The sequence below is a fragment of the Ranitomeya imitator genome, chromosome 5 (genome assembly GCF_032444005.1).
Source record: "Ranitomeya imitator isolate aRanImi1 chromosome 5, aRanImi1.pri, whole genome shotgun sequence".
Taxonomy (NCBI): domain Eukaryota; kingdom Metazoa; phylum Chordata; class Amphibia; order Anura; family Dendrobatidae; genus Ranitomeya; species Ranitomeya imitator.
Genome location: NC_091286.1, coordinates 248,533,400 through 248,558,775, shown reverse-complemented (window position 1 = coordinate 248,558,775; position 25,376 = coordinate 248,533,400). Strand labels below are relative to the sequence as shown.

At 42.4% G+C, this 25,376-nt stretch overlaps 1 protein-coding gene across 3 annotated transcripts in view; it reads right to left on the bottom strand.

Annotated features, from left to right (window-relative positions):
- ARHGAP18 (Rho GTPase activating protein 18) overlaps positions 1-25,376 on the bottom strand; it is a 259,642-nt gene that overhangs the window by 2,674 nt on the left and 231,592 nt on the right. For all 3 annotated transcript variants that reach the window (XM_069726051.1, XM_069726050.1, XM_069726052.1), the window contains exons 13-14: positions 23,739-23,848; positions 7,500-7,561 (exon numbers count right to left, since the gene is read on the bottom strand). In XM_069726051.1, coding sequence (XP_069582152.1) covers positions 7,500-7,561; positions 23,739-23,848 — 172 coding nt within the window. The remainder of the gene's footprint in view (positions 1-7,499; positions 7,562-23,738; positions 23,849-25,376) is intronic.

Genomic DNA, 25,376 nt, shown 5'->3' with positions numbered 1-25,376 from the left:
GGGTGTCAGCTGACTATCGCAACTGACATCCGTCACTATGTGCCAGGAGCGGTCACGGACCGCTCCTGGCACCTTAACCCCCTGAACACTGCGATCAAACATGATTGCAGCGTTCCGGGGGCATAGGGAAGCATCGCACAGGGAGGGGGGCTCCCTGCGGGCTTCCCTGAGACCTCAGTACAAGGCGATGTGCTCCCCTTGTACCAAGCGTTTCTTCCCTGCAGGCCCCGGATCCAAAATGGCCACGGGGCTACTTCCGGGTCCTGCAGAGAGGTGGCTTACAAGCGCCTGCTCAGAACAGGCGCGTGTAAGCCTCTAGCAGTGCACGTCAGATCGCTGATCTGACACAGTGCCCTGCAAAGTCTCAGATCAGCAATCTGTCAACATAGTGTGATGTCCCCCCCTGGGACAATGTCATAATGTAAAAAAAAAAAAAAATAATATTTAGATGTGTAAAAAAAATATATACTAATTCCTAAATAAAGGAAAATTTATATATATATATATTATATATATATATATATATATATATATATATATATATAATTTGTTCCCATAAATACATTTCTTTATCTAAATAAAAAAAAAATAATAAAAGTACACATATTTAGTATCGCCGCGCCCGTAACGACCCCACCTATAAAATGGTCCTGTTAGTTAACCCCTTCAGTGAACGCGGTAAAAAAATAAACGAGGCAAAAAACAACGCTTTATTATCATACCGCCGAACAAAAAGTGGAACAACACGTGATCAAAAAGACGGATATAAATAACCATGGTACCGCTGAAAATGTCATCTTGTTCTCCAAAAAAGGAGCCGCCATACAGCATCATCAGCAAAAAAATAAAAAAAAGTTATAGTTCTCAGAATAAAGGGATGCAAAAATAATTATTTTTTCTATAAAATAGTTTTTATCGTATAAAAGCGCCAAAACACACACACACACAAAAAAAAAAGATATAAATGAGGTATCGCTGTTATTGTACTGACCCGAAGAATAAAACTGCCCCCCTCAAAAGAAATTCATGAATAGCTGTTTTTTGGTCATTCTGCCTCCCAAAATATTGGAATAAAAAGCGATCAAAAAATGTCACGTGCACAAAAATGTTACCAATAAAAACGTCAACTTGTCCCGCAAAAAATAAGACCTCACATGACTGTGGATCAAAATATGAAAATGATAGCTCTCAAAATGTGGAGAAGAAACTATTTTTTGCAATAAAAAGCATCTTTTAGTGTATGACAGCTGCCAATCATAAAAATCTGCTAAAAAACCCGCTACAAAAGTAAATCAAACCCCCCTTCATGACCCCCTTATTGAAAAATAATAAAATGAAAAAAATGTATTTATTTCCATTTTCCCTTTAAGGCTAGGGCTAGGGTTGGGGCTACAGTTAGAGTTGGGGCTACAGTAAGGGTTGGGGCTTGGATTACATTTACGGTTGGGATTAGGGTTAGGGGTGTGTCAAGGTTAGGGGTGTGGTTAGGGTTGGGATTAGGGGTGTGGTTGGGGTTAGGGTGTGTTTGGGTTAGGGTTTTAGTTACAATTGGGGGTTTCCACTGTTTAGGCACATCAGGACTCTCCAAACGCGACATGGCATCCAATCTCAATTCCAGCCAATTCTGCGTTGAAAAAGTAAAACAGTGCTCCTTCCCTTCCAAGCTCTCCCATTCGCCCAAACAGAGGTTTACCCCAACATATGGGGTATCAGTGTACTCAGGACAAATTGGACAACAACTTTTGGGGTCCAATTTCTCTTGTTACCCTTGGGAAAATAAAAATTTGGGGGGCTAAAAAACATTTTTGTGGGAAAAAAATGATTTTTTATTTTCACAGCCCTGAGATATAAACTGTAGTGAAACATTTGGGGGTTCAAAGTTCTCACAACACATCTAGATAAGTTCCTTGGGGGGTGTAGTTTCCAATATGGGGTCACTTGTGGGGGGTTTCTACTGTTTAGGTACATCAGGGGCTATGCAAATGCAATGTGATGCCTGCAGACCATCTAAGTCTGCATTCCAAATGGTGCTCTTTCCCTTCCGAGCTCTGCCATGCACCCAAACGGTGGTTCCCCCCCACATTTGGGGTATGAATGTACTCAGGACAAATTGGACAACAATCTATGGGGTCCAATTTCTTCTGTTACCCTGGGAAAAATACAAAACTGGGGGCTAAAAAATAATTTTTGTGGAAAAAAAATAATTTTTATTTTAACGGCTCTGCGTTATAAACTGTAGTGAAACACTTGGGGTTTCAAAGCTCTCAACACATCTAGATAAGTTCCTTAGGGGGTCTGCTTTCCAAAATTGTGTCAATTGTGGGGGTTTCAATGTTTAGGCACATCAGTGGCTCTCCAAACGCAACATGGCATCCCATCTCAATTCCAGTCAATTTTGCATTGAAAAGTCAAATGGTGCTCCTTCCCTTCCGAGCTCTGCCATGCACCCACACAGTGGTTTATCTCCATATATGGGGTATCAGCGTACTCAGGACAAATGGTACAACAACTTTTGGGGTCCATTTTCTCCTGTTATCCTTGGTAAAATATAACAAATTGGAGCAAACAAATTTTTTGTGAAAAAAAGTTAAATGTTCATTTTTATTTTAACATTCCAAAAACACCTGAAGGGTTAATGAACTTTTTAAATGTGGTTTTGAGCACCTTGAGGGGTGCAGTTTTTAGTTATTTTTTAGTTTTTGGTTATTTTCTATCATATAGACCCCTCAAAATGACTTAAAATGTGATGTGGTCCCTAAAAAAAAAAATAATGGTGTTGTAAAAATGAGAAATTGCTGGTCTACTTTTACCCCTTATAACTCCCTAACAGGAAAAAATTTTAGTTCCAATATTGTGCTGATGTAAAGTAGACATGTGGGAAATGTTACTTATTAAGTATTCTGTGTGACATATCTCTGTGTTAAGGACATAAAAATAAAAATTTGGAAAATTGCAAAATTTTCAAAATTTTCACCAAATTTCCATTTTTTTTACAAATAAACGCAGGTAATATCAAAGAAATTTTACAACTACCATGAAGCCCAATATGTCACGAGAAAACAGTGTCAGAATCACCGGGATCTGTTGAAGCGTTCCAGAGTTATAACCTCATAAAGGGACAGTGGTCAGAATTGTAAAAATTGGCCCGTCATTAACATGCAAACCACCCTTGGGGCTTAAGGGGTTAATAATGCCTGCCTCAGGAAGTTGTGCCACACTGTACATAATAGGGCATACAAAGCATCAAGATCTACTGCTGATAGCTCCCTTAGTATTTGCTGACCAATAACGTCTCAGATGTGCTCATTGGTAGTGATGGGCGAATTCCTGGATGTTCGGGTAACTGAACAGTTAAAAAAAAAATTCAGTTTTCAGATACTAGAACAGTAAATGAACCTAAACACTAACACCATTCACTTGAATGGGAGAGCCTGAACATCGGTTGCCGCATGACAGCGCGTCAGACACGGACTCTGATCGGTGGTAAAATCACTACCGCTGGTCAGAGAGCCACGGTTCCCATGCTGTCAAATGACAGGGTGAGTCTGCAGCTGGATTCTTCTACTCCTGTCTACCAATGCTCCTAATGATGGGAGTAGTAAGCAGCCAATGCCTGCACTCTAAATAAAAAAAAATGGCTGCATCTCTCAGCTATCAGCTTTAACGAGGTTGGTTATCAATAATGGAGGGATCCCAAGGCTGTTTTAATTATTTAAATAAATTAAAAAAATGGTATGTTGTCACCCCAATATTTGACAACTAGCCAGGCTAAAGCAGACACCTAGGACTCGTATTCTCAGGTTGGATACGGGCCATGGATATTGCCTCCTTTCAGCCAATATTAGCAGCCCACAGCCACCCAGAAAAGGCACATCTATTAGATGTGCCAATTCTGGCACTCTGCCCGGCTCTTCCCACGTGCTCTGTGGCAGTTGAAAGTTGGGTTCATATTTGTGGGGCTGATGTCACCTTTGTATTGTCCAATGACATCAAGCCCACGGCTTAGTAATGGCAAGGCATCTATAAGATGCCTATTACTCATCCTATAGTTGTATTGGAAATAAAAACTGTCAAAATTAAATCTTTTATTTGAAATAAAAACACTTGCTTTAATTAAAAATAAACACAGTTATACTCCTCTAATGCTCATTCCACTGAAGCCAAATGTTCGTCATTCTATCCCATGCTGTAATCCATGTCTGGGATAAACAGTTTTCAACCTGGACGGTGTCAAGTTGCGACCGATCAGGCTGAGGTCCACTGAGGAATGATCTCCGCTTCCGCATCTAGCAGTGACATCATCAAGTTACTGAAGGTCTCAAAGGCTGCATTCCCGGCTGGGCCCCTAAACTATGGTAAACTCAGTGAGATTACCGCTAGCACAGTGAGAAAAAGTCTCCCGCTGCAGCGATATGTTCAACGCAGTTCACTGGGAGAAATGACAAATTTCTCAAGGTGAACTCCTTGCTGCGCCATGAGACTTTTTCTCTCTGTGCTAGTGGGGATCTCACTGAAGTTGCAGTAGTTCTGGGGCGTGGCTGGGAACACAGCCTAAGCAACCTGAGGGAACCTCGATGACGTCACTGCTAGTCAGCGATGCTGCGCTTACAACAGCCCATTGCTCAGTGGTTCTCAGCCTGGACGATCACATCTTGGCACAGTCCACATTGCAAGCTGTTTATCCCTAGACATGGATTATGGCGTGACAGAATGATGGACAGGTGAGTATAACTGTTTGCTATTTTTAAATAAAAAAAAAGTCAAAAAGTTTGTTTTGTTTATTTCAAATGAAAGAGTTTATTCTGGCTGTGTGTCTAATTACAATACAACTATAGGATTTGTAATGGAGAGGTGTCTTATAGATGCCTGTCCATTACTAAGTCGTGGTCTATATGTCACCAGACAATAAAAAGCTGACATCAACCCCAAAAATATGAACCCCCCCTTGCCACTGCCACAGGGCAAGTGGGAAGAGCTGGGCAAAGTGCCAGAACCTGCACATCTAATAGCTGCACCTTTTCACCTGCGGGAGGCCAATATTCATGCCCCTTTACTAGCCTGAGAATTCCAGCCCCCAGTTGTCTGCCTTAGCTTGGCTGGATGTCATAAATGTGGGGAACCTCACACTTTTTTAATTATTTAAATAAAGAAAAAATAGCTTGGAAACTCCTCTACCCTTGATAACCAACCTTGCTAAAGCTGACAACTGAGAGTTGCTGCCCGCAGCTATCAGTTTTCCTAACTGGTTATCAGAAATACAGGGGAATCCACTCAGTTTTTTAAAAATGATTTATTTAGAGTGCAGGCGCCGGCTGATGAATACTCCCATCAGCCGCAGTCTGCTCCCACTGTTATTAGAAGCAACAGGGGTAGGCTGATGGGAGCAGTAATCCCATCAGCCGACCCCAGTGACCAGAGGTAAACTTTTTACCTCCGATCATCGCTGCGGACTCATGCTGTCACCTGACTCAATACTCTAGTATTAATCTTATGGCCGGTTAGAGCTTGGGAGCAAGAGAAACACCCGGTGTTCGGGGTGCCTAATCCAAACAATAACACGAACTTCCTGGTCCATGCCAAAATAGTATGTGATCAGCATCTCTACTCATTGGGAGACAAAGCCCAGAGATGCTGCAGGGCATCATAGCACATTTAGACCACACAGGCAGCTCACAATAATATAAGCTACACGTGGCTTCATGTTAGGTTGAAAAATGGAGAAATGCTGATACATATGATATCATATAACTATGGCAGGTATTAACACATTTAGCCATCCCATATACAGTGGGGCAAAAAAGTATTTAGTCAGTCAGCAATAGTGCAAGTTCCACCACTTAAAAAGATGAGAGGAGTCTGTAATTTACATCATAGGTAGACCTCAACTATGGGAGACAAACTGAGAAAAAAAAATCCAGAAAATCACATTGTCTGTTTTTTTAACATTTTGTTTGAATATTATGGTGGAAAATAAGTATTTGGTCAGAAACAAAATTTCATCTCAATACTTTGTAATATATCATTTGTTGGCAATGACAGAGGTCAAACGTTTTCTGTAAGTCTTCACAAGGTTGCCACACACTGTTGTTGGTATGTTGGCCCATTCCTCCATGCAGATCTCCTCTAGAGCAGTGATGTTTTTGGCTTTTCGCTTGGCAACACGGACTTTCAACTCCCTCCAAAGGTTTTCTATAGGGTTGAGATCTGGAGACTGGCTAGGCCACTCCAGGACCTTGAAATGCTTCTTACGAAGCCACTCCTTCGTTGCCCTGGCGGTGTGCTTTGGATCATTGTCATGTTGAAAGACCCAGCCACGTTTCATCTTAAATGCCCTTGCTGATGGAAGGAGGTTTGCACTCAAAATCTCACGATACATGGCCCCATTCATTCTTTCATGTACCCGGATCAGTCGTCCTGGCCCCTTTGCAGAGAAACAGCCCCAAAGCATGATGTTTCCACCACCATGCTTTACAGTAGGTATGGTGTTTGATGGATGCAACTCAGTATTCTTTTTCCTCCAAACACGACAAGTTGTGTTTCTACCAAACAGTTCCAGTTTGGTTTCATCAGACCATAGGACATTCTCCCAAAACTCCTCTGGATCATCCAAATGCTCTCTAGTAAACTTCAGACGGGCCCGGACATGTACTGGCTTAAGCAGTGGGACACGTCTGGCACTGCAGGATCTGAATCCATGGTGGCGTAGTGTGTTACTTATGGTAGGCCTTGTTACATTGGTCCCAGCTCTCTGCAGTTCATTCACTAGGTCCCCCCGCGTGGTTCTGGGATTTTTGCTCACCGTTCTTGTGATCATTCTGACCCCACGGGGTGGGATTTTGCGTGGAGCCCCAGATCGAGGGAGATTATCAGTGGTCTTGTATGTCTTCCATTTTCTAATTATTGCTCCCACTGTTGATTTCTTCACTCCAAGCTGGTTGGCTATTGCTGATTCAGTCTTCCCAGCCTGGTGCAGGGCTACAATTTTGTTTCTGGTCTCCTTTGACAGCTCTTTGGTCTTCACCATAGTGGAGTTTGGAGTCAGACAGTTTGAGGGTGTGCACAGGTGTCTTTTTATACTGATAACAAGTTTAAACAGGTGCCATTACTACAGGTAATGAGTGGAGGAAAGAGGAGACTCTTAAAGAAGAAGTTACAGGTCTGTGAGAGCCAGAAATCTTGATTGTTTGTTTCTGACCAAATACTTATTTTCCACCATAATATGCAAAAAAAATGATAAAAAAACAGACAATGTGATTTTCTGGATTTTTTTTCTCTCAGTTTGTCTCCCATAGTTGAGGTCTACCTATGATATAAATTACAGACGTCTCTCATCTTTTTAAGTGGTGGAACTTGCACTATTGCTGACTGACTAAATACTTTTTTGCCCCACTGTAGATGATATTTATAAATATGCACCATCATCATCATAACATACTTCATTATGAACAGAAGTCTTGCAGAGGAAACAGGGAGATTGGGTACACTGAACACTCACTTACCTATATTTCCTCCAATTTCATATAAACTAACTTCTTCTTTCCTTAAATTTGCTGATGAGCCACTGTCAAAATAAAGAGTAAAATTTAAGAACAAATCTACATTTAAAATATTGCTTATATTTTATGTGTTCAATATCTTAATAGTATTTCACTATAAAATAAATAAAACAATTAAAGAATAACTCCCATCACAATTTTTAAAACATTAATATATAGTAATCACATTTTATTACACTGTGTACTTACAATTGCTCATTTTGCCTTCATACCCAGCTGATTCTTTGTTTTTCTCTGATCGATGAAGAAACAGGAAGAATCTTGACCCTGCATTTATCATTCCCCTCAAACTTCTGACCCATCTGCCTTCTCGTCCTTCCTGCCATAAACTTTAGCAGTGACTCGAGTTATACAGGGAAAATTGACCTCCTGTTTCTACATAGAGCTTAGAAGGCTTCAGCTAGTCAGTTTTTAATCATGTGATGTCATGGACCTAATTAGAAAGCTGGGTAGAAGAGTAAAATAAGCAATTGAAAATACACAGTGCTATAGAATATGATGAACATTTGCAATATAGTAAGAGGTTAAAAATTTTGATGGAATGCTCCCTTAACAAAAGGCCAAAAATCTTCTGAGTTTAGCGATCAACAATCACAGTGTTTTAACTTCCTAATGCCCAATGACAGGCATAGTCCGTCATGGCCGGGTGTCAGTTCCTGCACCAAGACGGGCTATGCCAGTCATGAATTTAAACTGTCACTATGTGTAAACACGCAATGACAGTTCAGTGCCAATAGCTGTCTGATAGCTGCGAGGCACAGGAAGAGGTGCGGAGACACATGCAGTCTGTCCCTGCACCCAGATCTCTGTGATTGGTCAGTCAATCTGACTGACAGATCACAGCATGATTGGGCAGGAAGTGGTGATATTTCAGCATCTCCTTAACAATCAGTGTAGCAGCTCAGCTCTGCCAGTGGCTGAGCTTCTGCACTAACAGCCTGGAGCGGTGTCAGCGCCGCCCCTGGCTGTTAACCCCTTAAATGCTACGATCGAGCGTGATCGCAGCATTCAGGAGGCAGGCAGAGGGACGACGTCACCGCGACATCATGGCAAGGGCCTGATCGTCAGAAGCTTTCAGCATAGGTATAATGCAGTGCAATGCTAGTGCATTGCAATGCATTATACCTTCAAAAAAGCAGAAAAATAAAGTGAAGTTATAGCTCTCAAAACAAAGTCATGCAAAAATAATTGTATATATATATAAACTAGCTGAAGAGCCCGGCGTTGCCTGGGCATAGTAAATATCTGTGGTTAGTTATAGCACCTCACTTCTCTTATTTTCCCATCACGCCTCTCATTTTCCCCCTCACACCTCTCATTTTCTCCCTCACTCCTCTCATTCCCCCCTAACACTTGTCATTTCAACCTCACATCTGTCATTTTCTGATCACTCCACTATTTTTCCTCACTCCTCTCATTTTGCACTCACACCTTTTCATTTTCACCTCACACCTCTCATTTTCACCTCATCACCTCAGTATATACCTGTATGTCATCTCCCCTGTATATAGTATATACCTGCTGTGTGTCATCTCCCCTATATATAGTATATACCTGAATGTCATCTCCTTCTATATATAGTATATACCTGTATGTCATCTCCTCCTTTATATAGTATATACCTGTGTGTCATCTCCCCTGTATATAGTATATATCTGAGTGTCATCTCCTCCTGCATATAGTATATACCTGCATGTCATCTTCTATATATAGCATATACCTGTATGCCATCTCCTCCTGTATATAGTATATACCTGTATGTCATCTCCTCCTGTATATATATGTACCTATATGTCAGCTCCTCCTCTATATAGTATATACCTGTGTGTCATCTCTCCTGTATATAGTATATATCTGTGTGTTATCTCCCCTGTATATAGTATGTACCTGTGTGTCATCTCCTCTTGTATTAGACCTCATTCACACGTTATTTGCTCAGTATTTTTACCTCAGTATTTGTAAGCTAAATTGGCAGCCTGATAAATCCCCAGCCAACAGGAAGCCCTCCCCCTGGCAGTATATATTAGCTCACACATACACATAATAGACAGGTCATGTGACTGACAGCTGCCGTATTTCCTATATGGTGCAATTGTTGTAGTTTGTCTGCTTATTAATCAGATTTTTATTTTTGAAGGATAATACCAGACTTGTGTGTGTTTTAGGGCGAGTTTCGTTTGTCAAGTTGTGTGTTGAGTTGTGTGTGGCGACATGCATGTAGCGACTTTTGTGAGATGAGTTTTGTGTAGCAACATGCGTGTAGCAACTTTTTGTGTGTCGAGTTGCATGTGACAGGTTAGTGTAGCAAGTTGTGTGCAGCAAGTTTTGCGCATGGCGAGTTTTGCGCGTTGCGAGTATTATGTGTGGTGCCTTTTGAGTATGTGCAAGTTTTGTGTGAGGCAACTTTTGCATGTATTGCAACTTTTGTGCATGTGGCAATTTTTCCGCGTGTGCAAGTTTTGCGTGTGGCGAGTTTTTCATGAGGAGAATTTTGCACTTGTGGCGAGTTTTGCATGAGCCTAGTTTTTGCATGGGGCGAGTTCTGTGTGTGGCGAGTTTTGAGTGGCGACTTTTGTGTTTTGACTTTTATGTGGCGAGGTTGGTGTATAATGTGTGCTGAGGGTAATATGTGTTCAAGCACGTGGTAGTGTGGCGCGTATTTTGTGTGTGTTCATATCCCCGTGTGTGGTGAGTATCCCATGTCGAGGCCCCACCTTAGCAACTGTACGGTATATACTCTTTGGCGCCATCGCTCTCATTCTTTAAGTCCCCCTTGTTCACATCTGGCAGCTGTCAATTTGCCTCCTACACTTTTCCTTTCATTTTTTCCCATTATGTAGATAGGGGCAAAATTGTTTGGTGAATTGGAAAGCGCGGGGTTAAAATTTCACCTCACAACATAGCCTATGACGCTCTCGGGGTCCAGACGTGTGACTGTGCAAAATTTTGTTGCTGTAGCTGCGACGCCTCCAACACTTTTCCTTTCACTTTTTTCCCCATTATGTAGATAGGGGCAAAATTGTTTGGTGAATTGGAAAGCGCGGGGTTAATATTTCACCTCACAACATAGCCTATGACGCTCTCGGGGTCCAGACGTGTGACTGTGCAAAATTTTGTTGCTGTAGCTGCGACGCTTCCAACACTTTTCCTTTCACTTTTTTCCCCATTATGTAGATAGGGGCAAAATTGTTTGGTGAATTGGAACGCGCGGGGTTAAAATTTCGCCTCACAACGAAGCCTATGACGCTCTCGGGGTCCAGACGTATGACTGTGCAAAATTTTGTGGCTGTAGCTGCGACGGTGCAGATGCCAATCCCGGACATACACACATACACACACACACACATTCAGCTTTATATAGTAGATATATATATATATATATATATATATATATATATATATATATATATATATATAGTATTCTAGAATATGCATGTCCACGTAGTATATTGCCCAGCCACGCTGTATATTGCCCAGCCACGTAGTATATTGCCCAGTCACGTAGTATATTGCCCAGCCACGTAGTATATTGCCCAGCCACGTAGTATATTGCCCAGCCACGTAGTATATTGCCCAGCCTCGTAGTATATTGCCCAGCCACGTAGTATACAGAACAGAGCCACGTAGTATATTACACAGCAACGTAGTATACAGCACAGAGCCACGTAGTATATTGCCCAGCTACGTAGTATATTGCCCAGCCACGTATGTCACAGGTTAAAAAATAAAAAATAAACATATACTCACCTTCCGAGGGCCCCTTGTAGTTCGGTCACATGACCGTTACGTCATGGCAGGTCCTTCTCCCATACCATTCTTGGCACCGGAACCTGCCGGAGGTCACCGGAGCGTCGCGAAAGGTGAGTATATAATTTGCTATTTTTTTAAATTATTTTTAACATTAGATGTTTTTACTATTGACGTTGCATAGGCAACATCAATAGTAAAAACTTGGTCACACAGGGTTAATAGCGGCGGTAACGGAGTGAGTTACCCGCGGCATAACGTGGTCCGTTACCGCTGGCATTAACCCTGTGTGAGCGGTGACTGCGGGGAGTATGGAGCGGGCGCCGACTGCAGGGGAGTAGTGAGGGACCAATCGGACTGTGGCCCTCGCTGAATGGTCGCGGCAGCCATGAGAGGTAGCTAGCGAGACCAATCATCGACTTGGATTCTATGACAGACAGAGGCCGCGACCAATGAATATCCGTGACAGACAAAGACAGAAGGAGAGAAAGACGGACGTGACCCTTAGACAATTATATAGTAGAGATATAGATTAGGGGTGAGGTCCCTGCTCGCAAGCTTACAATCTACAAGGAAATGGGAGAGACACAATAGGTGAAAAGTGCTTGTTATTTCGGGTCTGGCAATTATAATAAATAAGGATTTTCATATAAAACTGCATGATCCGGTCATCAGCCCGTGTGTTTAAGTGCAATAGTCAAGTATCAAGTGCAGTTATCGTGTGCATAGAGGGTGTGGAGACAGATGAATAGTAGGGTGCAGATTCAGAATAATATTTGGAAGGAATGAACAGGGCTAAGTTCGTTTACCGAGTAGTTGATGTGGTAGGCTTGTTTGAAGAGATGGGTTTTCAAAGTGGATTCCAGAGATCTGGCGCAGCACGAGAGAAGTCTCGAAGACGGAGGTGCGAGGTTCGGATTACGGAGGACGTTAGTCTTAGGTCATTTGTAGAACGGAGGGCACGTTTAGGGCGATACACAGAGATGAGAGAGGAGATATAAGGAGGTGTAGAACTGTGCAGAGCTTTGTGGGTGAGAGAGGAGTTTATACTGGATCCTGTAGCGAATGGGTAGCCAGTGTAGAACTGGCACAAGATGGAGGCATCGGTGAAGCGGCTGGACAGAAATAGGACCCTGGCTACCGCATTCAAGATGGATTGGAGAGGAGAAAGTTTGGCAAGAGGGAGACCAATCAGAAGAGAGTTGCAGTAGTCCAGACGAGAATGAATTAGAGCGACAATAAGAGTCTAAGCAGTTTTAAAGGTGAGAAAAGGTCAGATTCTGGAGATGTTTTTAAGATGCAGGTGACAAGAGCGAGTGAGTGATCGGATATAGGGAGTAAAGAAAAGTTCAGTGTCGAATTTAACCCCAAGACAGCGGGAATGCTTCTTGGGAATTATGGTTGAACACTCCAGGGTAATTTCGATATTAGGTAGAGTGAGGTTAGTAAGGGGAGAAACACAAGAAGTTCAGCTTTGGAGAGATTTAGTTTCAGATAGAGGGAGGACATGATGTTAGAGATAGCAGACAGACAATCCTTGGTATTTTGAATTAGGGTAGGGGTGATGTCAGGGGAAGAAGTGTATAATTGGGTGTCGTCAGCATGGAGATGATACTGGAACCTATATCTGCTGATTGTTTGTCCAATAGGGGCAGTGTATAGAAAGAAGAGGAGGGGGCCTAGGACTGAGTCCTGCAGAACTCCAATAGTAAGGGGACGAGGAGAGGAAGAGGAGCCGGCAAAAGATACAGTGAAGGAGCGGTCAGAGAGGTAGGAGGAGAACCAGGAGAGGGCTGTGTCCTTGAGGCCCATGGAGCGGAGCATAGTGAGGAGGAGCTGGTGATCCACAGTGTCAAATGCGGCAGAGAGATCCAGGAGAATCAGCAGGGAGCAATGACTTTTGGATTTAGCCGTTATTAGATCATTAGAAACTTTAGTGAGGGCAGTTTCAGTGGAGTGTAAAGAGCGGAAACCAGATTGTAAGGGGTCGAAACGAGTTATCCGAGAGATAGCAGATTAGACGGGAGTGGACCAAGCATTTCACGAGTTTAGAGAAGGAAAGGTTAGAGAAAAACCTGTAGTTAGCAGTGCAGGTCTGGTCCAGGGATGGCTTTTTAAACTAAAGGGGTTATGATGGCATGTTTAAATGAGGAGGGAAAGATACCTGAAGAAAGAGGTTAAAAATTTTAATCAGGTGAGTGGTGACCACTGGTGAGAGAGACTGCAGGAGATGTGAAGGAATGGGGTCACTGTTGCAGGTTGTAGGCCGAGCAGAAGGGAGGTGCTTAGAAACTTCTTCTGAGACAGGCTCAAAGATGTCTAGTGAGCTTGAGATACGGCAGGGCAGAGGATCCAGGCTCTCAGGAGATTGGGCTGAGATATCCTGATGGATGTGGTTGATTTTTTTCTATGAAATAAGTGGCCAGATCCTCACCGCTGAAGTTGGTGATGGGGGCCTGTAATTTAGGTTTGTTTGGCCTGATGAAGGGCAGAGTTATAAGTTTTGAGTATGAACTTATAGTGGATGAAGTCTTCTGCTAAGAGATTTTCTCAACTGCCGCTCTGCACACCTTGAGCAGCGCTGAAGAAAGCGTGTTTGCATTGTGTGCCAGGACTGCCATTGTCCGTGTTGGGTGTTTCATCTAGGGCATTCTTCAGTGTTTTATTGAAGTGTGACAATGCTAAGTCTGGACAGGAGAGGGAGGAGATGGGGGCTAAAGATGTGTGGAGTTTGCCCATAAGCTGCTGGGTATTAATGGTACGTGTATTCCGATAAGTGTAGTAAGTGGGGGTGTCCCGGGTGAGGAGACAATTCTTGATAGAGAAGGAAAAAAGGTTGTGGTCCGAGAGCAGGAGAGGGGAGTTAGTAAAGTCGTGCAGCGAGCCGGGACGAGAGAAAACCAGGTCCAGAGTATTCCCGTCCTCATGCGTAAGAGAATTAGTGAACTGTGGGAGGCAGAATGATGGGGATGTTAAAGTCTCCCATGATGAGGATGGGGATGTCACAGGATAGAAAGTGAGTAAGCCAGGTAGCAAAATGGTATAGAAACTGGTGGAAGGAGCCTGGAGGGTGATAGTCAACCGCCACTCGCAAGGAGAAGGGCTTAAGGCTGGCGTCACACTGGCGTTTTAAACGGCCGAGTGCAATGCGATAAAAAAAAATTGCATTCCACTCGGACCAATTTTAAGCTATGGGGCAGCTCCCACCAGCCGACTTTGTCGGCCGTTTTCCTCGGTCTGAGACAATCGCAGCATGCTGCGATTGTCTCGGACCGAGGAAAACTCTCGGCTCACTCGCACCCATATAAGCCTATGGGTGCGAGTGAGACAGCGCACACCACTCGGATATCATCCGAGTGATGTGCGTTATAAGCGGACGCCAGCAATGGAGGAGATGGAGAAATTCATTTCTCCGCCTCCTCCGCAGCTGTGCTCCAATCCTCCCTGTGCTAGAGAATCGGAGCACAGACGCATGACACGCGGCTCCTGCTCTGCTGCGAGCAGGAGCCGAGTGTCTTTAGCATATCGCATCCGATGATCTCGCATCGGATGCAATATGCCAGTGTGACGCCAGCCTAAAGAGTATGACAGCGTGGACTTCAATGGAAGCAATGTTAGTGAGGGAACCCGGGAGGGGGGGTGGGGGATGCACATTGTGATGAAAGGAGCAAACCAACACCTCCACCCTGTCAGGCCTTATCAATTTTACCACACGCAGAATGAAGAAAAAAAGAAATATTCCTGAATTGCTGGTTTTTGTTCATTCTGCCTCCATTAAAAATCTGTGAAAGCGATCAAAAAAAAATGTCATGTGCCCGAAAATGGTATCAGTAAAAAAGTCAACTTGTCCCGCAAAAAACGAAAAACAATTCCTCACATGACTCTCTGGGCTGAAATATGGAAAAATGATAGCTCTCACAATATGGTGCTGCAAAAACTTTTCGCACAAAAAAAAAAAAGTCTTTTAGTGTGTGAGAGCAGCCAAACATAAAAAAGCGGATGCAAATCCGGTATTGCTGTAATCACACCGACATGAAGAATAAAGTAGCCTAATCATTTATACTGCTCGAAGAATGGCGTAAAAAATAAATAAAACCAATTCTTCACCTGCTGGGGATTTGTTCATTCTGCTTCTCAAAGATCGCAGTACGGCTCAGCACACATTTATCCTGCGCTTTACACTGAGCGCTGACAACTGGGTTTCCGTGTAAATCTCTGAAATATGTGATTGAGACAGAACCGCCGGCAGTAGATTCCTTATAATGAGGCAGATGGAGGCACTGCGAATGCCAAAGGACCTATGATCCGGTGGTGTCCATCTTAAGGTGTGCATAAAAACGCGGTCCACCATAGTTGTGTAAACAAGAGATGGAGGGCACCATCCAACCTAATAGCAAAAGACAGGGGTTCAACCCAAAGCATGACCTATAGTAAGATCCATAAGCACTGAGAAAAAGATGTCATGCTATATAAAGGGGACCACCAAGCAATAACAAAAATGTATAGAAATAACCATAAATACTTTATTATATCGACCAAAACACAAAACAACACACTACAGTTTAAAAACATTTGAAAAAGAAAATATGACATCATAGATTCCTATAAGGAACCTCCCCCTGGACATGTAATATATATTATGATAGAAATACAAATGACAAGGTAATAATTTGATAACAGGAACAGCTGCTCTACGTACACATTTGAACAGATGATAGAACTATACATAGCATCTCAATGTAGAGTGGAGATAATAACAAAGGTTTACACCTGGCCCAGCTCGCAGCACAGAATAGCAGGCACTAATGCAGGAATATGTGGCTCTATTATTGAAATAAGTATTTATTATAGAGATAGATGTAATAGGTGAACCAAATATATCTACTATAAACAGGTACTGGCTCAAAATAACTAATATGAACTATCCTGACAGTAAGTAACCAGTATAGAGATCTAAAAACAACAAATGTATCACTTGCGAGCAGATGATAACAACGGGATAAATAGAAACAGGTAGACAATATCTGTAATTAGTGAGGTATTTCACATACAAACGCCCCCACATGTAACAGGTAGATTGACAGCCAAGAGGTGATCAGCCTCAAATGCTGAAGTTGATTTGTAGTGGGTTGGCATTTATCCCATATATAGAGAAACCAAGTCTGAATATTATAATAGACCTCAGCTTGACCATATAGGCCAAAGTAACACAAACTAATTCAATTCCTAGGGACTATCTGAACCTAATCAAGGTGTCCAGAGCCCCACTATATACAGATACACCCCCAATACCCAGTATATGCAACATATAACGGTACAAGGCCCACTAAATAGGGCAATATGCTATCATCTCAGTGCAAACTAGAAGCAACAATGCCAGTAGAGCATGACCAAAATACCCATCCATACAGAGGTCCAGGGGGCAGAAGCCCAACGCGTATCGCCACTAGAGTGGCTTCGTCAGGAGCAGGTCATAGTTGTGTGTTCCTCTGAAAGGAAGGACAACGCTGTACAAAGGCCAAATGAGTCCAGAGTAACTCTGCTGCCTCATCATAGTGATTGGATCCATCGGGGTTTCATATGTCACGACGTCACTCGGAGATTTAGATGGAAACACCAAAGTGCTCAGCTTAGAGAGTCGGATAAATGTGATTGCAAATATTATGAAAAATTTACCCAATAAAAGCTTCACCTCAAACCACAAAAAAGCAAGTCCCCACTCAGGTCCGTCATCTGTTAAGGGAAATATAGGGGGCTTCCATGTTACCGGTAGCACAAAGTTTTTGGAAAAGGAAATGGCTCCTTGCCCCCCCAAAAGAAATTCAGCGAATTTGGCGCTTCCAAATCCAAATGTCCCCTTCCTTCTGAGCTCCATTATGCAAAAACCACCTTTAGCAGTCATATTTTGCAAGGGGTATAATTTTTTATTTTTTTTTATTCTTTATTTAAGTTTTCAATAAACAGAAAAGAAAACAGGTTATAATAAACATTAGCTTGCATGTCAAACTCAGATATTTTTTGGACAACAAGTCTTAAAATAATCAGGAGATCTATATTATCAATATATACTTATTAGGAAAATAGGACAATTGAGCATAAAACATAAAACAATATTTCAGGTCCAGAGTGGATAGCCATAGATACCATTATGAACTATAAAGAAAATTATGAGGCTAGAAGATGTGACAGGAAGGACTATGATACAGCAAGTTAAATTATTGACGATTGAGGAGGAATGAATGGCATAAAAAGTGACTGGAATAGGCAAGTGTTGGGTATAAATGTGGAGGTGGGGTCGGTCGTCATATCTTACTTGGAAAATTTGAGTTAGGGGGAATGGAAAGAACTCATGGTAGGGAACGAGTAGAGACAATCTCCAGGAGGGATTTCCTCGTCTAGATCTAGAGGGAGGAGATAAAAATTCAACCCAAGGAAGCCAAGAAGCACAGAATTTCTCGTGGATGCGTGTTTCCCAGCTAGACAGTTCCTCCAAGCGATACAGGTCTTGGACCTTAAGGGGCCATTCTTTTAGCATTGGGGAGGTTACTTTCAACCAGTGCATTGAAATCAAATGTTTTGCAGCTGCTAGTAAAATGGGTAGTAAGTCGTGTTTCCTTGGGTTAAAGGAGGAAGAAGGGAGGGAGAGCAAAACATCTTGGGGAGCAAGGTCTCGATCCATTAGGTCCATACTGTGAAGAGATTTGTTTATATCTGACCAGAATTGCATTAACTCCGGACAAAACCAGAAAATATCTGCTAAGGAACCCACGGAGCGAGAACATCTCCAACATAGCAGGGAGTCTGCTAATCCAAATGAAACAACCTTTCTGGGGTCCAGTACCACCTAGAGAGAATTTTAAACGTGTTTTCTTGTAATAAGATACATCTGGAGAACCCGTGAGGGTTGGCAAGTACCTGATGGGTTTCTTGGGAGGATAATGTTATCTTTAACTCTGTTTCCCAGGAGGAGAGATATAAGGGTTTAAATTGAGTTGGGTTTTTGAGGAGGTTCACATATAATTTAGAAACCAGTCTGGTGATTGGTGATTTTAGCCTCACTAGCAGATCGAGCCAGAGGCATTCTAAAGAGTGACCCACATCAGTTCTGAATTTCATCATTATGCTGTGAATGTGGTATTTTTGGAGAAAATTAATAGGTTGTTTTGTGGCATTGATCGGCCAATTATCATTGCAAGGCACTTAGTTTGATAGGAATTGAGAGATTGGAGCGTCTGGTAGGGATGTCCAAAGTCCATAGACATCCTCGTATGTAGGGTCCACCAACCATGGGATGATCTTAATCGGAATATGGTCGAGAAAATGACAATATGGAAGTTGGTTTGGTATAAGGTGTTATGTAGGATCTCGTCAAATTTTCTACGTGGGCAATTAAAGGACGACCAAAGAAAGATCAACCTCATCACCCAGTAGAGCGAGTTCGAAGTTTGTGTTGAAATTTTCTGGATTAGGTTTTAACAGATTCATCCATCTGGCGAGATGTATAGCTTTATAATAAGTTTTGATATCAGGAAGGCCAAGACCACCTTTACCTCTGGGAAGGGAGAGAATTTTAAAAGGAAGTCTAGCTTTTTTGTATTTCCATACGAATTGAGAAATCAATTGGTTAGCTGAATGGAAGAATGAGTTGAGAAGGGGTATGGGAACCATGTTCATGGTATAAAATATTTTTGGGAAAATATAAGATTTAATAACATTTATTCTTCCCATCCAAGATAAGTAAGGTAGATCATAATTTTTTTTAGATCTGTTTGAAGTCGTGCCAAGAGGGGAGTGTAACTGCATTTGTAGAGGGAGGAGGGATCGGCCGTTAAATAAATTCCAAGATATTTTAGTTAATCTGTGGGCCAATTAAAGGGGGTGTTTTTTTTCAACTCCAGGATGTCTGAAATCCTTGCCGAGACATTTAGCGCTTCAGATTTATTCACGTTTATTTTGGAGTTAGAGATCTTGCCAAAATCAGCAAACAGAGACATTAACTATGGAAAAGATGTTTTGGGGTTGGAGGTCAAGATTAAAAGGTCGTCGGCAAAAGCAGCTACTTTGACCTCTAACTTGCCCATCCTAAGGCCCTTAATCTCATTGTCTCGTCTTATCCATCAGGGTTTCCATGACCATGATAAATAGGGTGGGTGAGAGAGGACAGCCCTGCCTGGTGCCGTTGGTTATGTTAAAGGGTTCGGAAAAAATACCATTCACCCCGACTTTAACAGATGGATCCACGTAAAGGGACATTACAGCGTCTATAAAAGCTGATGGGAAGGCAAATTTTTGTAATGTGCAGACCATATATCGCCAACTAATTCTGTCAAATGCTTTCTTAGCATCAGTTGACAGAATGGTTAATGGTCTTAGTTTTCTTTGCATAAGAAATGGCATGGAGAATTTTAGTGGAGTTGTCTTTGCCTTCACAGCCCTTCACGAAGCCCACCTGGTCAGGGCGAATGACTCTACCCAAGACACCATTGATCCTTGAAGCCAACACCTTAGCCCACAGTTTCAAGTCGGTGTTGAGCAATGATATAGGGCGCAAGGGGTATAATTTTTAAAATAGGATTACTTGTGGGGGGATTGTGCTCTCTAGCACTTAGGGATTCTGTATATGGAATCTGCAATGTATTCTAGGAAATCTGCGCTCCAGGTGGTAAATAGAGCTCCACCCCAACCGAGACTCTCTGTATGTCAAAGCAGTACTGTACAGCCACATTTGGGAAATTCTATATCCAACAGAAATTGTGAGAATTTCTGGTGCCAATTTTAACCGCTTCTTGAGAAAATGTAAAATCTGGAGATAAAGTTTTTTTTGTGGGAAAAATGTAATGTTTTCTTCACTGCCCAATGGTATAAAATTGCGTGACCAAACTATGGTGTCAAAATGATCACTGCACTCCTAGATTAATTCATCATGAGGTGTGTTTTGTAAAATGAGGAGTCCTGCTGTTCTGGCACCTCAAGGATTCTCCCAGTGGGTCATGACACCCTCAAACCATAATAGTAAAATCTGCACTATAATATGGTGCTCCTTCCCTTCTGAGCCCTTCCGTGTGCCCAAATTGTGGTCTTCCTCCACACATGGGGTATCTGTGTACTCAGAAGAAATTGCACAACAATTTTAGGGTCCAAATTATCCTGTTATCTTTGTTAAATTAAAAAATGTGGTGCTAAAAGATGATTTTTGTGGAAACAAATGTGATTTTTAATTTTTACGGCTCTACGTTATAAATTTATGTGAAGCACTTAGGGGTTCAGGGTGCTCAACAAACATTTAGATAAGTTCTTTGAGGGGTATAGTTTCCAAAATGGGATCACTAGTGGGGGATTTCCAATGCTTCGGCACATCAGGGGATCTCCAAACGTGACATGGCGTCCACTCTATTCCAGCCAATGTTACGTTCAAAACCTCAAATGGTGCTCCTTTCCTTCCAAACCCTACCGTGCGCTTAAGAGTGGTCTTCCTCCAGACATGAGATATAAGCGTACTCAAAAGAAATTGCACAACAAATATTGTGGTTCATTTTCTCCTGATACCCTTGAGGAAAAAAAAAATTGTTCTCTGCAGCTCATTCACCAGTGGATTTTAGCTGGTACGGTCGCATCTTGGCCCTGCGCTGGTTGAAAACTATTTAGCCCCAAGACGTGGATTACAACGTGAGACACAACGACGGACAGGTATGGTATATTGTTGGTTTATCATTTTATTTTTAGTACAGGAGATCGAGGGCATCAGGGAATTAGGTTTTTACAGTTAGTATGGTTTAATTTAGAACACTAAAGGAGTCTGTAATTTTTTCAAATAATAGGACTTTATTTTGGCCATGTCTTTATTTAACATTAAGATTAGTAATGGATAGGTTTCTTATAGACGCCTCTCCATTACTAAGCCTTGGGCTTGATGTCACCTGAAAAATGACATCAACCACACAAATATTACACCACTTGCCACCGTTACAGGGCAAGTGGGAAAAGCCAGGCAAAGCGCCAGAAAAGGCGCATCCAATAGATGCGCCTTTTCTGGGCAGCTGTGGGCTGCTGTTTTTAGGCTGGGGGGGCCTATATCAATGGTCACTTACCAGTCTGAGAATAGCAGCCAATAACTGAGCTTTAGCAAGGCTGGTTGTCAAAAATAGGCAGGGACCCCACGCTGTTTTTTTTAAATTATTTAAATAATTTAAAAAACAGTGTGGGGATCCCTCTATTCTTGATTACCAACCTTGCAGAAGCCGACAGCTGTGAGTTTTGTCTGGTTGGTTCAATAAAGTAGGGGGGAACCCACGTCGGGTTATCCATTCATTTATTTCAGAATGATCGCAGCCGGCTGCTGTGGAATAACGATCATCCGCACCTACTGTCACTGTTATTAGCAGCAGCACGTGTCGGATGATGGGGGTAATAGTCACAAAAGCCCCCACCTGTCGTCCTTGGTCCCGCTCATTATGGCTTATGAATATTCGTGATGTCACCGGAAGTGAAGCATGTGGCACAGAAAATAAAGGTCGCCCGCAACCTACACCTGCCGTACGGCTACCGCTTGCCTCCATGACTGCTACTGCTGCTCCATACGTTACCAGCATGCCACTACCTCTGGGACACCATACATGATAGGATGGAGCTGCTCCGCCGCTAACTCTTGCTTCATAAGTTACCGGTACACCGCTACCTCCGGGACTCAATACATGCCAGGATCGTGCTGCTCCGCCGCTGTAAAGGAGGGGTAAGGAACACCCATGGTGAAGAGAGGCAGACTGGAGAGAAGGGAGACAGACCGGTGGGGGGGGGGGGACAGGTGACTGACCGTAGGGGGTTATGAGTACAAGCCGAGAGGGGCACTTTCAGCCTAAAAAAAATGGGCTGAAAATCTCGGCTTATACTCTAGTATATATGGTGCTTTCAATCCCTGAACGTTAAAAAAATGCCACCATGTACAATTTTTCCACACTGACTCCCTAGGCTTTTTCTTACACCATACTTTGACCCCTTTGCATGACCTTTGGTGGATGATTTTGGTGTCATTAGATTGCCACAGCTTTTTTCACAGCTTAAATTAAGTGAGTTTGTCAGAAACTTGGACCTCCCTAAACATTCTGCAGAACTTTTAGGCCTTGGACTAAAGGAAAAGAACCTGCTAGCTCCTGGTACCCGTTTTTCATTGTACAGAACTGGAGAAAAGGAATTCCTTCAATACTTTTCTCAAGACGGTGCTCTGGTGTATTGCAGTGATGATTCTGGGCTCATGGAAAAATTTAACATTGAAAGTTCTCTTTGCTACTTGGGCAGCAAGGAGGAAACACAAAATACCCATGCTTTTTGTGTATGGGACAGCTGAGATATGACTCATCACTGGATCAAATAAAGTTGTCCAACGAGATCATCTTTGCAACCTGAACTTAAGAAGATAGTTGCGGAAAATGTATTTGATCCCACTAACATTCTCCTGTCACTACTCCATATTAAGCTTGGACTGCAGCATTTTGTAAAATCTCTAAATAAGGAGAGGCTTTTAAGTAAATATGTACAAAGTTTTAGGGACTGTCAGTGGAAAAACTGAAGGAAACCATTTTTGTGGGTATGAATATTCAAAACTCATGAAGGACAACGTGTTCGAAACAAAAATGAAAGATGTTGAAAAAGGGCTTTGGATTCTTTAAAAGAAGTCATGAAGAAATTTCTAGGTAACAACAAAGTTCAAAAATTTAACTCCACTGTGGAGAATGTGCAAAAACGTTTCGAAGCCTTGGGTTGTCTGATGAATTTGAAGTTGCATTTTTTACATTCCCATGTGGACTACCTTCCTGAAAATCTTGGTGCTGTTAGCGAGAAGTAACTATTCCATCAAGATATCAAGTAGATGGAATGTGAAAATAATGGGAAACTACTGCTGGATGCTACACAGAAAACATCTGCAGGCCTTCTATAAGAGAAAAGGTATCAACAAAAGTTTAGAAGAGAAAAGGAAAAGGCGAATGAATTAATTTCCAATAAAGTTGCAGAAGAAATGTTCAATACATTTTTAGATATAATATTGTCTATATTTTTGGCTATAATAAAGATTTTTCTTGTTCATCTCGCTTGTATGTAATTTTATACATGTTTTGTGCAAAAGTCATACATGATAAAAAATAGTGTTCTGTTTAAATCAAGGCATAAGAAAACCTAAGATTTAGTCATTGGATTTGATACAATTTTCATAAACTCAAGTTTTGCTTACTTGTGCTATTGACAAAAGATGTTTTACTTGACATGATAACGGTTTTATGCAAGCATATACACTACCATTACTGTTACAGGAACCCAATGTCTAGGCACTCATGCAGAGCTTTAATGGATCAGTAAATTAACAAGGGAGAGTTGCTGGAAATTGTAATCCATTTAAGTTAGTTCAATAATATAAAACTGGTAAAAAAAACCAAAACAATATACCTTTCCTGATTAAGGAAACGGGCTAGGATGTCGCCAGCTTTTAAGTCTTCTGTAAGCTGTATCGCCATTGAAACCTTGGAAAATTGAGGTGCTTGTACTCGTATGAATCCCTGGGATTGGTCATTTTTGAATTAGAGAAAAAAAAAAAAGGAATAAAAGTCAGGATTTATTCATACAGCAGTACATCACTTAAGACATAATGATTTCTGGGCACTTAAACAGCTGGTTGGATTTACCACATAACTTAAAAAGGACCGAAAATTATTTAAAACCAGTAATATAAAAACATTTCACATTCTGTATTCCAATCAAGCATTTGAAGTCGAAGATCAAAGCTGCAAGTGCTTAAAATGAAGTGTATCTGCAGCGTCGCAAGTGGTAATATGTAATACAAGTTCAGCATGGTAACTCATCCCATAGACTAGATCTAACAATGATCTTCAAAGACTGGCCCAGAGGGGGGGTGGAAAGACTGGCCCGGAGGGGGGGTGGAAAGACTGGCCCGGAGGGGGGGGGGTGGAAAGACTGGCCCGGAGGGGGTGGTGGAAAGACTGGCCCGGAGGGGGTGGTGGAAAGACTGGCCCGGAGGGGGGGGTGGAAAGACTGGCCCGGAGGGGGGGGGTGGAAAGACTGGCCCGGAGGGGGGGGGTGGAAAGACTGGCCCGGAGGGGGGGTGGAAAGACTGGCCCAGGGGGGGGGTGGAAAGACTGGCCCGGAGGGGGGGTGGAAAGACTGGCCCGGAGGGGGGGTGGAAAGACTGCCCGGAGGTGGGGTGGAAAGACTGGCCCGGAGGGGGGGTGGAAAGACTGGCCCGGAGGGGGGGGTGGAAAGACTGGCCCGGAGGGGAGGTGGAAAGACTGGCCCGGAGGGGAGGTGGAAAGACTAGCCCGGAGGGGGGGTGGAAAGACTAGCCCGGAGGGGGGAGGGAAGACTAGCCCAGGGGGGACTAGCCCGGGGGGTTAAGCTCTCTGTCTCTATATCATGCTGCTCTCATATTCTATAGCAAAAACATTTTGTGACATTACCTTCAACAAGCACAGATTAATTATATACACTGGATACAAATAGCCTACACACCCCTGTTAAAATGCCAGGTTTTTCTCATTGTATAATTTTCACAAGAATAACTTTTTCCAACTTTAATGTCACCTATAATCTTCTGTTCAATTCAATTAAACAGAAAAAAACAAAACACTTTCCGGGAGGGAAAATAAAAAATAAATGTGCTAAAATAATTTGGTTGCAGCAATATGCACATCCTTGAACAGCTACTTTGAATTTATGACAACATTTAGTTTTCTTGGGTAGTAGTCTATCAGTATGGCACATCTATAAATTGCAATCTTTCTCCACTCTGTCTTGCAGCTGCGCTTCAAATCTGTCAGATTACCAAGATATCTCCTGTGCACAGCCATATTCAGGTCATCAACAGATTTTCAATTCTTTTCTAGTCTGGACTCTGTTTGGGTCATTCCATAACTTGGATCTTATTCTGGAAAAGCCATTCTTTTGTCGATTTGGAGGCATGCTTAGGGTCGTTTTCATGCTGAAATGTGACATTCTTTTTTATAGTCAGCATTTTAGCAGAGGAAGGCTTTCTTTAAAAAATTGCTTATATATGGAATTGTTCCCAAGTCC